Source organism: Peromyscus californicus, unplaced genomic scaffold, assembly GCF_007827085.1.
Source record: "Peromyscus californicus insignis strain IS unplaced genomic scaffold, ASM782708v3 Scaffold_16__1_contigs__length_79575227, whole genome shotgun sequence".
Classification (NCBI taxonomy): domain Eukaryota; kingdom Metazoa; phylum Chordata; class Mammalia; order Rodentia; family Cricetidae; genus Peromyscus; species Peromyscus californicus.
This window is the reverse complement of record NW_026294458.1, coordinates 41,911,735-41,927,376: the sequence shown is the minus strand read 5'-3', so window position 1 is coordinate 41,927,376 and position 15,642 is coordinate 41,911,735. Positions and strand designations below refer to the sequence as shown.

Here is a 15,642-nt window from a genome sequence, read left to right as displayed (position 1 = left end):
ATTATTAGGTCGAAATTTGGAGCTAATGGAAATGTAGGGGGATTTAAATAGTATTAAGAAAAATGATCAATAACAGCAAGTAGCCAGACAGTCAGTAAACAGCTAGAATCCGAAGCCAGCATGTAGCTCACTGGGGCTGTAAGTGTAGTGAATTGTGTGTCAAATCGACAGATGCACTGCGTGGCTGAGGTCAAGGTGGTGCTGCCTTTGCTGCTGAAACTACTCTTTGTGTCTGTGTGTCTCCCCCGTTCCTATTCTAAACCAAATCTAGGTGGGTGAATTTACATTTAGGCCCAGTCAGAATGTAAAAGCCATTTTCAGATGCCATGGCTTCTACCGTGGTGGACAGCCTCTGCCTAGGTGGGCAGGAAAGGGCTCAGGTGCTTAGCAAAACATGGACTCTACCTCTGCTATAACTTCCCTAATATTAGCATCTTGCATTTATTCCCTTGCCTCCATTGCCTTCTCTTGGTGTACTCTGCCATGCCAAGTCACACATAAACTCACCGTTCGCTCCTCCCACCATTGTTTTCAATATTCCCCACTGCTCACTCCTCCTACTAAGTACTTGTCACGGGCATGCTCAGAGGATGTACTTCTCACAGCTTTGCTGCTGAGTCCAGTCATCATTACCAATTTTAGATGACTACGTGTACAGTCACCACATGATAACCCTGCCCATGACACACGTGCCATGTGTCACTGTACACTCTAATTTACTCATTTTTTAAAAGTTGATGTGGTCGCTGCTTCATCATTCTCAAGGTTATATCACCTCACACACATTTGTATGATCTAGAGATTTTCAGAATGCAGACTTTTAAACATCATTTTAAAATTACGGTGTCATTTTTCTATGGAAATAAATTCCAAATTTTGTACAATGTCCTGAAGTAATTCAGACATATGATGTTGTTTTCAAGACTCAGAACAACAACAATGGTTTTCTAACTAATATTTCCCACTAGTTTCCCTTCCCAGGAACATATTTTCTCTACCACCACATATTTAATTAAAAAAAACTATTTTAAATTTTTTCTAATGCTATTCCCTATGGTAACATTTGAGTGAGTTAAAAATGGTCAGTGTGTTCCAATTGTTTAACATCCTTGACATCCAGTGCCTGAGAGACAGCCCAGAGGTTAAGAGCAGTACTGCTATTTTAGAAGACTGGAGCTCAATTCATCTTGTACAGCTTACAGGCATATGAATGCCTGTAACTCCAGCTCCAAGGGATACTACACTTCCTTCTGACCCCCGTGAATACCTACATTCATACACACACACACACACACACACACACACACACACACACACACACATATATACATAACTAAAAATATTTTAAAGTCTTTAAAACTCCTTACCATAGTATTCAACTCATGCTTTTAAAAATTAAATTGATTTTGTTACATTAATCTAAATAATTTGTTTATTATATAATGGTAAATAAAACTTAAAGGGCCTTCTGATAAATGTTTGCCTTCCCTTCAAGTCCACATCTCCAGTTTTCAATTTAAAAATTCCAGCAGACAACTCTTTTACATTCACTGCCTTTCATTTCAGAACCATCCCGTGAGGAAATGGAGAAGAAGAACGCAACACTGTTGACGGAGTTTGTCCTCACAGGACTCATTCACCAACCATTGTGGAAAATCCCTCTCTTCCTGGTCTTCTTGGTGATATATCTTATCACCATTGTGGGGAATATTGGTTTGATCACTCTCATTTGGAATGACCCTCATCTTCACATCCCTATGTACCTGTTCCTTGGAAGTTTAGCCTTTGTAGATGCATCTATATCTTCCATAGTGGTTCCAAAGATGCTGCTTAACATCTTTGCTAAGAGCAAGCTGATCTCTCTATCTGAATGTATGCTACAGTTTTTTTTGTTTAATATCAGTGCAACCACAGAATGTTTCCTCTTGGCAGCAATGGCCTATGATCGCTATGTAGCCATTTGCAAACCTTTACTTTATCCAGTAGTTATGACTAATGGTCTGTGTGTACGTCTGATAGTCCTGTCTTTTGTAGGTGGAATTATTCATGCTTTAATTCATGAAGGTTTTTTATTGAGATTAACCTTCTGTAATTCCAACATGATACATCATTTTTATTGTGACATCATATCACTGTTAAAGATTTCCTGTACTGACACTTCTCTTAATTATTTAATTGTTTTTATTTTCTCTGGCTCAATTCAAGTTTTCACTATTTCAACTATCCTTGTCTCTTACACTATTATTCTATTTACAATCTTAAAAAAGAAATCTGATAAAGGCATAAAGAAAGCATTCTCCACCTGTGGAGCCCATCTCTTATCTGTATCTTTATACTATGGCCCTCTTCTCTTCATGTATGTGCACCCTGCATCTCCACAAGTAGATGATAAAGATATGATAGACTCTCTATTTTACACTGTCATAATTCCTGTGTTAAATCCAATTATTTACAGTTTCAGAAATAAGCAAGTCATAGATTCATTGGCAAAATTATTTCAGAGAATTGTTTAGGTTTCTTATAGTCATCTGTTCTGTTTGAGTAAATAATCACACAACAGTCAAGGTTCAATGTGACTGTGTCTTCACTGTCCAAAGATTTTTACTATTATAATTCATCTAAAACTTTAAGTTTAAGTGCCTATAATCTTATTAAAATATATATATATATATATATATATATGCATGTATCCATATATCAAGAGCATAAGAATACTTTTTTTATGGTATTTGCACCTCTTTATTTATTATTTTTTTATTTTTTATTTTTATTTTATTTCATTTTAGTTTACAATACAATTCAGTTCTACATATCAGCCACAGATTCCCTTGTTCTCCCCCCTCCCGCCCCCCTCCTTTACCCCCAGCCCACCCCCCATTCCCACCTCCTCCAGGGCAAAGTCTCCCCCGAGGACTGAGATCAACCTGGTAGACTCAGGCCAGGCAGGTCCAGTCCCCTCCTCCCAGGCCGAGCCAAGCAACCCTGCATAGGCCCCAGGTTTCAAACAGCCAACTCATGCAATGAGCACAGGACCCGGTCCCACTGCCTGGATGCCTCCCAAACAGATCAAGCCAATCAACTGTCTCACCCATTCGGAGGGCCTGATCCAGTTGGTGACCCCTCAGCCATTGGTTCATAGTTCATGTGTTTCCATTCATTTGGCTATTTGTCCCTGTGCTTTATCCAACCTTGGTCTCAACAATTCTCGCTCATATAAACCCTCCTCTTTCTCGCTAATTGGACTCCCAGAGCTCCACCCGGGGCCTAGCCCGTGGATCTCTGCATCCAGATCCCAGTCATTGGATGGGGTTTCCAGCATGACAATGAGGGTGTTTGGCCATCCCATCACCAGAGTAGGTCAGTTCGGGCTGTCTCTCGACCATTGCCAGCAGTCTATTGTGGGAGTATCTTTGTGGATTTCTGTGGGCCTCTCTAGCACTTTGCTTCTTCCTATTCTCATGTGGTCAACAAATGTTATTACATATGACAATAACTACATCAGAAAACAAATGTGCCCAATATTGAAGCTTTTTTTTTTTCAGTGTGGCTATGTAAGTGTATTAACTGTTAAAAAAATATCATTTCTACAAAGCATAATTGAATACTAGTTCCTTGATACCAATACTACTGTGTAGTTTGGAGAAATATCAAATGCACCTGTTTGGAGGAAAAGGTTTTTATTTCACTGAATACAAGCAAATCTATGATATATGGCTAGCCCTCAACATATCTTTATTTCACTTCTTAGAGAAACTCTAAATTACTAAAAATTTAAAGAAACTAAAAATTACAAGAGAAATCATCAGAAAAGAGAGTACAATGAGATACTTAGGACTTTGTGGGAACAATTGTAAGGAGGTCCTCTGAGCTCAGAGTGCTTGTATGAATGAACAGAAGCTACTATTTCTGTAGTCTAGGGTGCCTTCTAAGTCCTTTTCCAATGCTGCCTTATATTGGCTGATGGTCTTGATCTCGAGACCTTATGTAGTTCAAAGCCAACAGTAGACTGGACAAGCTGAGAAAAAATGTGCAGCAAAGAGTGTAGAATGGGGGCGGGGGGGGGGAAGTTTCAATTGTTTTTACTTTAGGTAAAATGAAACTATTAAGCTAAAGCATCCAGTAACACACAATTATTGGAATATGTATTTGAAAAGGGGAAGCTTTGAGTGAATATTATCAATGATTAATTAATTGTAACACATTATGGTACCATAGAACAAAGTGGATTTGGGGGTGCGGGTGGGGGAGATGTGAAAATGAGAACACATAAGCAAGTGTACAGGGGTGTGTGTGTGTGTGTGTGTGTGTGTGTGTGTGTGTGTGTGTCACAATTTTCCTGTTGGCCTTCACACATTGTATGTCTTCATGCGTCCTGAGGTATCCATCTACAGTTCCACCTTGCCTTTCTTTATCATCCCTGAAAGGTCATACATATTTCAATTGGTGCAGCAGGGGCACTCACTCCAAAAATCATACCTCTATTGATGTAAAACTGGTTTTTATATCCTCCAGTCTGAAGATGCTCTCTTTTTTCACAAATGATGCTGATAGGTAATTACTCATGACCAAAACTGATGAAATCAAACCTCTTTTAATGTTTAAAATTATTTTCATAACTACTAGACTGTATGCACATACCTTATTAATAGCTGATAGTATTTATTTTTGCATATAGCTTGTATTGATCTATCTGCTGATGTGGGCATGTTTATCTTTTTTCTTTACCATGCATTTCTCACACCTGCATGATTTGAGATCCTTTCCAGTGAAACCTTCTCTAACTCTTAAGTCTCTTTCTTCTTTCACATTTCTTCAAATAAAAAAAAAATTATGTCCAAAATGCATCATTGAGAGACTTCTGGATCTACCTCACTGTCTTATGTACTTGCATGTTCAGCTATGTTCATATCAGCATTGTTTGTAATAGCCAGAACATGGAAACAACCTAGATGCCCTTCAACTGAAGAATGGATAAACAAAATGTGGTACAAATACACAATGGAATACTACTCAGCAGAGGAAAACAATGACATCATGAGGTTTGCAGGCAAATGGATGGATCTAGAAAAAATCATCCTGAGTGAGGTAACCCAGATTCAGAAAGACAAACATGGTATGTACTCACTCATAGGAGGATACTAGATGTGGAACAAGGATGACTGGACTGCTACTCACATCACCAGGGAGGCTACCTGGAAAACAGGACCCCAAGAAAGACACGGGGATCATCCAATGATGGAGAAATGGAAGAGATCTACATGAACAGCCTGGACATGAGTGGGGGTAATGAAGGGTGAGGGTCGAGGGAAAGAGAGCTTGGGAGAGTGGGAGATCCCAGCTGGATCAACAACAGAGAGGGAGAACAAGGAATAGGAGACCATGGTAAATGAAGACCACATGAGAATAGGAAGAAGCAAAGTGCTAGAGAGGCCCACAGAAATCCACAAAGATACCCACACGACAGACTGCTGGCAATGGTCGAGAGACAGCCCGAACTGACCTACTCTGGTGATGGGATGGCCAAACACCCTCATTGTCATGCTGGAAACCCCATCCAACTAATGAGGGATCTGGATGCAGAGATCCATGACTAGGCCCTGGGTGGATCTCTGGGAGTCAATTAGCGAGAATGAGGAGGGTTTATATGAGCGAGAATTGTTGAGACCAAGGTTGGATAAAGCACAGGGACAAATAGCCAAATGAATGGAAACACATGAACTATGAACCAATGGCTGAGGGGTCACCAACTGGATCACGCCCTCTGAATGGGTGAGACAGTTGATTGGCTTGATCTGTTTGGGAGGCATCCAGGCAGTGGGACCGGGTTCTGTGCTCATTGCATGAGTTGGCTGTTTGAAACCTGGGCCCTATTCAGGATCGCTTGGCTCGGCCTGGGAGGAGGGGACTGGACCTGCCTGGCCTGAGTCTACCAGGTTGATCTCAGTCCTTGGGGGAGGCTTTGCCCTGGGGGAGGTGGGAATGGGGGTGGGCTGGGGGGAAGGTGAGGGGGACGGAGCGGGGAGAACAAGGGAATCTGTGGCTGATATGTAGAACTGAATTGTATTGCAAAATAAAAATAAAAATTAAAAAAAAAGTCTTCTACGAAGTCTTCTTCACAGAGAACCCCTGCCCTAAATTACTCTACCCCTGACATTATTACTCCATCTTAGTTTACTATTGAAACAGTATCTTTTTTTTTTTCGAAGTCTGACAAAACTGTGACCATATGACTGCTTTCCTCTGAGGCTTTCACATAACTTCAACTAGGACAGGAAATTTCACTCTTTAGAAGAATTTAATAGCTTAATGCTTCTTGGGCCAAACTTGACGTTATATGACACGTAGCTTTGGCTTATAGATTGCAATCTCAATTCCTACTGTTCTGCAACTTTTGTTGTTTCCATCACAGTAGCTTACATATGTAAGAGCTTACACAAATGTTTGTGAAGATGAAGTGAATTGGTATAACAAATACACAAAATGCAATGAGTATGTCACTCACTCTTTTTAATGAAAACTCAGCCCATAGTTGATGAAATGACTCTGCTTGTAAAGCTTGTTGTCAAGCCTTAAGATGTGGGACTTGTATTAAATTACCCCAGAATTCACATGGAAGGAAGAGAAAATTGACTCTTATAGGTTGTCTTTTGGCCTCTACAGATGCTCTGTGGCATGGACACACACATACACACACGCAGGCACACACACACACACACACACACACACACTACATGAACAAACAAAACAAACAATATAAAGAATGAGCCCAAATATATTACTTTGCTTAGAAATGTTGGTACATACAAACTCAAACTGTTGTTGTTGCCGCTGTTTTTTCTTGGTAGACATAGATATCATACAATTAAACTGACAATTTCATTAGCTTGGATTATTGATAGACTGTGACTAAATATGATAGAGAAGCAATTGCGAGGATCAAAGGATCTGATCACAACACGTAAGTATTTAAAGCAGACATTACTATATTGTATAATTCCAGAGATCCAAATCCCAGTATGCTTGAAGATCACTGTGTTCTCAGAAGTTCCCCTGAGGGGACACACCCAACGCTCCAGAAACAGTGAAAGGTTATCAGTACAACGTTTGTTACCCTTTCTTCCTAGACACCCCATGTTATTTTATATTTTGTTGCTGTTATGTTCTCTTGTGTTGATTTATTTTAAATTATCTATTGCTTTATCCTGCCATTATTATTAATAAATAGTAGACTGATAAGATGTGAAATTTGAGTCTACTTCCTCTTCTTTAATGCAGTTTTATTCCCCATTACACATTATATAATGATTATTAATTCAAATGTAAAGAATGTAGTAAAGGACAAATTATCATGTAAAGGATAGTATCATACCAGACTGCTCATCAGTTTGCATAAAAAATAGTTTTTATAGTTTTAAAACTACCATATGAATATACCAATAATAGTTGACATACACTATATTATAAGGATAAATTATTTCCTCACTTGGTGATTTAAAAGCATCCATATCTCTCATTAATCTCCATATACATAATATATGTATAATATAAACAGTATATGTAATATACACACATACTTTTACAGTATTTTATAAAATAATTTAAAGAAATTTCTGATAAATTATCTTAGACTAGTACTTATGAGAAACTCAAAGTTTTGACTGCGAAAGTATTCTTCAATCTGAGATCTGGCTGTGAGGAAATGTTGAGCATATGTTCATGTGTCTTAAGTGCCCCTTGAGACATCTTTCCTTCTCTGACCCTTTCAGACAGTGGTTCTAAAAGTTTAGTGGGCATCAGAAGCACCAAGAAAGTTATGAAAATATAATTAATTCCTTTCACTGGATTTTATTATTCAGTAATATTCTTGCTACTGATGTAGGAAGAGTTCCACAATGCCCCTGGGTGATCAGGTATCCTTAGAGTGGAATGTAGAGTCCTTTGTGTATGACCAAGAAGAGTATAGCTAGATCACGTTGCATACTGACTTTAAAGCTTTTTAGAGAGCCTTCACACTAACTTCCATGTGGACACACTGGTTTGCATACTCACCAGTAGTGACTAAGTGTCCCCTTACCCACATCCATACTCACATTTGTCATCTTGTGTGGTTTTGACCTTAGCCTTTCTTTTTTTTTTTTCTGTAAAATGTTTTGTCTATTTTTCCATTTTAAAATGACAAGAGCATGGTTAAAAATTATTCAGAGAGATCATAAAAGACAAACAAAAATATAATAGTCTAACTTCTTCCCAACCCACTTGCCTGAGTAGCAACCCCCAGCACCTCGGAGTGAGTCATTTCTCCTGTGGCCACAGCATGGATGTTCATGCACAAGACGGCATATGTGCACACACATCCACAGTCTTTACCCACTGTACCCCAGCAGGAAGGGGATTGCACCACACTGCTCCAGCTTCCCCACACAGCAGCAGTACCTTCTAGAAGATGCCATGTCATCTGCAAATGGCTACCAGCATCACTTCCAATACTTCTTTAGCATAACCTGAGCAAATTCTCAATTTATAATGTAGCCTTTGAGCTTTTAGGCTTCTGGTACCTTATGGAGTTGGTTTCATTGGTTTATACCTTTTCAGGAAATCCTTTAATCCATAAATATTTTTATATGTAATTAAAACTAAGTATATATTCTTTTGAACTTGTATTTGACATTTCTGTAGTTTATTCACATTGTCATTTTTCATGTCCTTTCATCGTGCCATTGATTTTTATTGGGTGCATGTACAGCAAACACAAGTGTATACATACACACAACTGCTAGTGAGCTCTGGGGATTACTGTGTGCATTGCATGTGTGCAGCATCTGTGCAAAAGTGAGCTTCTGTACACACACATATCTTCACGTTAGTTCAAGAGGCATTTCCTACTTACCATTTGGTAGCTGGAGTTTTCTCTCTGGGTCCTGCCAAGTCCTGGCAGTCCCTTAGCCCACTTATAAAATAAACGTACAGACGCTTATATTATTTAAACTGCTTGGCCATTAGCTCAGGCCTACCAATGTCTAGCTCTTACTCTTATATTCAGCCCATTTTTATTAATCTATACTTTGCCACGTGGCTTGTGGCTTACTGGTACCTTACATCTTCCTTGTCCTGGTGGCGGCTCCAGGCAGTCTCCCGCTCTGCCTTCCTGTTCCCTCAATTCTCCTCTCTGTTAGTCCCACCTATACTTCCTGTCTGGCTACTGGCCAATCAGTGTTTTATTTATACAGAGAGATATTCACAGCACCATTTCCAATCATCATCATTTCCAACTCTTGCCTTTAGAGCACTTAATTTCCTGTGTTTCCCTTTCTAAGGCTAATCTCATCCTTTGTTCACACATTGAATACGTATTTTCTTTTCCTGACAAATGTGAACAACATGTCATTTAAAGCTTAAAGATTTTGTATCTGAAGGAATAGTTTCAGTTACATAACATCACTTTTACTGTTTTCTGTTACCTTAGGTGTTAGTTTTACTACATGATAATAATATAATGTGATAGTTGATTTTATTTTTTATTTTATTTTATTTTTCTTTATTAAGAAATTTTCTACTCACTCCTCATGCTGTCCATAGACCCTCCTCCTCCCTCCTCCCTCCCCCAGCCCTCTTTCCCAAGCCACCCCACATCCCCACATCCCCCAAATCAAGGTTTCCCATGGGGAGTCAGCAGAGCCCAGCTCACTGAGCCTAGGCAGGTCCAAGCCCCTTCCCACTGCACCAAGGCTGTGCAAGGTGTCATACCACAGGCACCGAGTTCCAGAAGCCTGACCATGCACCAGGGACAGATCCTGATCCCCCTGCCTGGGTGCTCCCGAAACAGTTCGAGCCAAACAACCATCTTCCATGTCCAGAGGGTCTAGTCCAGTCCCATGGGGGCTCCACAACCACCAGTCCTGCAGTTCATGGATTTCCACTAGTGTGGTCTGTCATCTCTGCACATCCTCCCATCATGACCTCAATGTCCCTCGCCTGCAGTATCTCTCCTCTCTCTCATCAATTGGATTCCCAGAACTCAGCCTGGCTGCCTGGCTGTGGATCTCTGTATCTGCCTCCCTCTGTCACTGGACAAAGGCTCTATGATGACAGCTAGGTTATTTGCTAGGGACCTTAGCCTTTCTTACTATGAGAAGACAAAGTCTCAAAGTTGTTTTCATTTGTATTTCCTTGTTGGTTGAAGATGTTAAATATTTTGAAGTGTTTCTCATCTGATTGCATTCTCATCTGATTGAGAGCTCTCTGTTTAGATTCATGCCCCATTTTTAATTGCTTGTTCATTTTCTTGATGATTAGATTTGGTTAGTTCTTTGTATATCTAGATAATGGCCATTTGTCAGATGTATAGCTGGTAAAGACTTTGTACCATTTGTAGGCTGCCCCTTCACTAATGATGAAGTGATGATGTCCTTGGCTATACAGAAGCTTTTTAATTTCTTAAGGTCCCATTTATTAATTGCTGGTTTGAATGCTTGCTCTATCAGAGTTCTCTTGAGAAACCCTTCCTATACCAATGAGATCAAGTGTATCCCCTCCTTGTTCAACTATCATATTCAGGGTGTCAGATCTTCTGCTGAATTCCTTGATCCATTGAAGGTGAGTTTTATGTGGAGTGAGAGATAAGAATCTAATTTCATTTTTCTACACATAGCTATCAAGTTTGACTAACCACATTTGCTGATTCTGTCTTTTCTCCAATGAGGATTTTTAGTTGCTTTGTAAAATTTCAGATGACTTTTGAAGTGTGAGTTTATGTGAGAGTACTAAATTCTAGTCCATTGATCAATGGGTCTGTTTTGGGATTTTTTTTTTTATTTTGCAATACAATTCAGTTCTACATATCAGCCACAGATTCCCTTGTTCTCCCCCCCTCCCGCCTCCCTCACCGTCCCCCCAGCCCACCCCCCATTCCCACCTCCTCCAGGGCAAAGCTTCCCCCGCGGACTGAGATCAACCTGGTAGACTCAGTCAAGGCAGGTCCAGTCCCTTCCTCCCAGGCCGAGCCAAGCGACCCTGCATAGGCCCCAGGTTTCCAGAACATGGAAACAACCTACATGCCCTTCAACTGAAGAATGGATAAACAAAATGTGGTACATATACACAGTGGAATACTACTCAGCAGAGAAAAACAATGACATCATGAGGTTTGCAGACAAATGGATGGATCTAGAAAAATCATCCTGAGTGAGGTAACCCAGATTCAGAAAGACAAACATGGTATGTACTCACTCATAGAAGGATACTAGATGTGGAACAAGGATGACTGGACTGCTAGTCACATCACCAGGGAGGCTACATGATTTCTTATTGTAGCTTTGTGTATAACTTGAAAACCTGGATGGTGATAAATATATGTGTGCACACACATTTAGACACCAACACTCACACATTGTTATATTTTAAATAGACAATGTCTACTAAAAGGCTAATTTATTGAAATAAATATTCTCAGGATAGTGGGTGGAATCACTAAGAAGTGATTGGCTGCTCCTCAAATCTTAAAATTCATGGACACTGTTGTTTGGACAGGATAGCTTTTGGCCTCTATCCTACAACATTGTTTTTGTTTTTTCTCTACTCTTCCCCCATGACTTGTACCTTCTTACTATAATTTTTATCAGATTTATGACTAAACTAAGAGAGTTTAGAAATGTTCAAGCATAAGGTGTTATTTGCATTATCAGGACAATATTATTTTTGGATTTTCTCTTGTAGGAAATGTAGACAGCCAATTTATTAAAATTATGTTTTGATTAGTACAGACATCATGACATCAAAGCACTCCCTGCATTCAATTTCATATCTAAACCAAAGTTGACATAAAACCACCATGCATGTCACTTATGATGAAATATAATGAACTTAAGTGTAATTTTAACTTATGAAGCTAGACTTGCTCACAGTGATTTGATGTTTCTCAATCCTTTGGGAAGATCTGAATTTTGCACACACTTCCAACAGCAATGCCCAGTTGACGATCTTCACTTTATCCCACAGGGAATCCTAAGGCATTGAGAGGGGAATTTCAGTTCTGCACCTCCTCTTCCCTAGGAAAAAATGCACAAGTGTGCAATTGATCGATACTGTGTTCAAGGAACAATTATATAAGCAGAATTTCCCTTAGCTTTGTAGGTAAAGCCATCCAAGTGAATCTGTGAACTCCATGGTCTTCACAACGGTGCTGTCATGTGTTATTTCTGCTTTTGAAGGATCTCTACAATTCCTTAGAAGATATTGGTAACATTGAAAATATTTCCTAATATTAATCTTTGTAAAGAAGATTTAAAATTGACAATGTTTAAATTAATGTTTACTTACAGTAATTTCAGAATTTGTGTACAAAATGCAGAAATAGCCAGGGGGTATTTTTAAAAAGTAAAGATTGAAAAATCTTCATGTTTTATTTTCATGACTGAAATCTGAGCAAGGAGCACAGCTATAAATTTAACAATTCCCTATAAAAAGAGTTATTGTCATTCTACCCTACTTATAAGGACTTTGTAAGTTGTATTGAGATAAAATATGAGTACTTCAAAACTCAGTTCTCAGATTGATGACATTATTCTTAGATAAGAAATAATTAGACAATTCTGCTATAAAGACCCATCCAAGGAAATTACATTTATGATTAAAAGTGAAGGTTTTACAAATTAAATAGTAATTCCTTTATGCCTCTCCATGTGACAACAATTTCATTGAATAACTTTTACACATGTGATATAGGCATAAAATATGTACAAATGAATACTTACCACATATATGATGAACACTGGTACAGTTTTGCATAAATATATATAAATGTAATTGGACACTTTATATATGATAATATGGATTATATATTTGTAGGAGAATATAGCAAAATGTATGGGTGTATATTTGTGTGTGTATATATATATATATATATATATATATATATATGTTTGTTATTTGAAAGATACATACACTTTATTTGAGGATTTTCAATGATTTTCTGATTTGGGATAAAATGTAGGCAAACTCATTCAAAATAAAATCTTACTTTACCTATACTATTTTTGGCATTGGTTCTTCATATAGTCTGTATCTGGTCAATATTTGGCTTCTGTTATTTACTAAAAACTAGATAAAGTATCACTTTTGTGTGGAATGAACCTTCAGATGCTGTCACTATACTTATAAAAATACAAATTTAAAGCTGAAGTCTCCTCTTAATCATATATAGATTCTATAATAGAATAAACTTGAATTCTTAAATAAAGTGAAGTGATTCTGATAATACAGCTATTAATGAACACTGGAGTTAGGACAAATATTCCCTCCAACCTCTGGGATTATTTTGCTTTGGACATCTCTCATGCTCCCTCTTGTCTCCTTTTCTTTTCTTTTCTTCCATATGAGTTTAATTGTTTTATCTCTCCTCTCTTTTCTTCTCTGATTATTTCCATTTCTTCTCAATTGCCTACTCTTTCTTTTGAGAACTGCTTAAAATATTTTACAGAAGAAGCAAGTTAGATGGATCTATGAAACATAGACCAAGGTCAGCTGCCCTCTGTCCTCGATGAAGGGTGCTGTATCATTTATGTTATTCATTCCCATGGCATGCCTTTCACATTAACATCTTGCTACTTCATGATTTTAATTCCATTCAGTAAAGGAAGCTACTCTTGTTGAAGCTACTAACAACCTCCGCAGTTCCCCTCTCAGCCATTTCTCCTCCCTTTCTCTCCCTCCCTAGAGCGTTGGTTTTTGCACTGTGTTCCTGTGTTACCCTTATTGTATTTCTTTTCCTGGTGTCCACAATACTGCCTTCTGGTTCACTCCTGCTCCTTTCTTTGCTCACTCTGCTTAATATGCTTTCCTTGTCTCTCTCTTCTCTCCCCTTTTGGATATGTAGGCCTTTGGTTTTAATATAGGAAATGAGTTTATTGAATGAGAGTTGGTACTAAAAGAGAAAATGGAGGAACTGGGCATAGACAGATGGTTTGGCAATTAGAAGCACTTATTGCACTTGCAGAGAGGTCCCAGGTTCAGTTCCTCGATCCCATATGGTGGCTCACAACCACCTACAACCCTATATCCAGAAGACCTGAAAAATTAAATGACTTCTGGTAAAGATGTGATTTCATACCAAATACTGTTCCCTTAATGACCTTGAAATATTAGTGAATATTCCATTATATTCGTTTTATTTCATTTCAGGCAATGTCCAGTGAACAACACATGGAAAAAGAGAATGCAACATTGCTGACTGAGTTTGTTCTCACAGGACTCACAGATCACTCAGGGATGCAGGTGCCCCTGTTCCTGCTATTCTTGGTGATATATCTCATCACTGTTGTGGGGAACCTAGGTTTGATTGCTCTTATCTGGAGTGATCCCCACCTCCATATCCCTATGTATTTTTTCCTTGGGAGTTTGGCTTTTGTGGATGCTTGGATATCATCCACAGTGACTCCTAATATGTTGGTTGACCTGTTATCCAAGAACAAGATGATATCACTTTCTGAATGCATGATACAGTTTTTTGCCTTTGCCTTTGGTGGAACCACAGAATGCTTTCTTTTGGGTGCAATGGCCTATGATCGCTATGTAGCCATATGCAAACCGTTACTTTATCCAGTTATTATGACCAATAGACTATGCATCCGACTACTAGTTTCAGTATTTGTAGGTGGCTTTCTTCATTCCTTGTTTCATGTATTGTTTTTGCTCAGATTAACCTTCTGTAATTCTAATGTAATCCATCACTTTTATTGTGATATTATACCATTGTATAATATTTCCTGTACTGATCCTACTATTAATCTCCTATTAGTATTTATTTTGTCTGGTTCAATACAGGTATTCACCATTATGACTGTCCTGGTTTCATATACACTAGTTCTGTTTACAATTTTAAAAAGGAAGTCTGTCCAAGGCATAAAGAAGGCTTTTTCCACGTGTGGTGCCCATCTCTTGTCTGTATCGTTATACTATGGCCCTCTTCTTTTCATGTATGTGCTGCCTGCATCTCAACAAACAGATGATCAAGGTATGATGGACTCTTTGTTTTACACGGTCATAATTCCTGTGCTAAATCCAATTATCTACAGCCTGCGAAACAAGCAAGTCACAGATTCACTGAAAAAAAGATTAGAGAGGCATATTTAGCTCTCTGGAGTCTCTTGTTCATTCACTATAAAACAGCCATGGATGTTTCCAGTTTGATATGTTTTTGTTTTCCGAAAATGTTCAAAGACTTTTGCAATTGTAATTATCACATTTCTTTTATACTCTGATTAAATCAATCCTTCAAGTATTTTGACAATGATAAGGCCACATATCTAATGAAATCCTTAAAATGTTAGTATTTCTAACCTGAAAATGTTGAAGAATCTTATTAAGTTTGCATGTCATGCTAAATAAAATAGAACAAAAACATTACACTGGTGTATGTGTTCTTCCATGTGGCTTTACTATTTCAGTAATTATTAAAAAGCAATTGAAGAGGCAGGGTGCTGGGGAGGCTCTCAGGAATCCACAGGGATGACACCACCTTGGACTGCTGGCAGTGGTCCAGAAGGTGCCTAGACTGGTCTACTCTGGTGACCGGTCTAGTGAATACCCTATCATCATAGAGCCTTTGTCCAGTGACTGATGGTGGCAGATGCTGAGATCCATGGCCAG

General features: G+C 38.6%; 2 protein-coding genes across 3 annotated transcripts; both read left to right on the top strand.

Annotated features, from left to right (window-relative positions):
- The first annotated feature begins 1,583 nt into the window (after positions 1-1,583).
- Positions 1,584-2,513, top strand: LOC128111537 (olfactory receptor 187). Its single transcript, XM_052739787.1, has one exon. The coding sequence runs from the start codon at positions 1,584-1,586 to the stop codon at positions 2,511-2,513; it is 930 nt and encodes a 309-aa protein (XP_052595747.1).
- A 6,045-nt stretch (positions 2,514-8,558) lies between these two features.
- LOC128111536 (olfactory receptor 186) lies at positions 8,559-15,126 on the top strand. Of its 2 annotated transcripts, XM_052739784.1 has the most exons (2): positions 8,559-8,567; positions 14,209-15,126. In XM_052739784.1, the coding sequence occupies exons 1-2, from the start codon at positions 8,559-8,561 to the stop codon at positions 15,124-15,126; spliced, it is 927 nt and encodes a 308-aa protein (XP_052595744.1). The 2 variants fall into 2 exon arrangements, with proteins under 2 accessions (XP_052595744.1, XP_052595746.1); XM_052739786.1 differs by lacking the exon at positions 8,559-8,567 and having other exon boundaries at positions 14,149-15,126.
- The last annotated feature ends 516 nt before the right edge of the window (positions 15,127-15,642 follow it).

Bases quoted from the DNA above. Each gene is read 5' to 3' on its own strand.
- LOC128111537 (XM_052739787.1), top strand. From the start codon at position 1,584: ATGGAGAAGAAGAACGCAACACTGTTGACGGAGTTTGTCCTCACAGGA.
- LOC128111536 (XM_052739786.1), top strand. From the start codon at position 14,179: ATGTCCAGTGAACAACACATGGAAAAAGAGAATGCAACATTGCTGACT.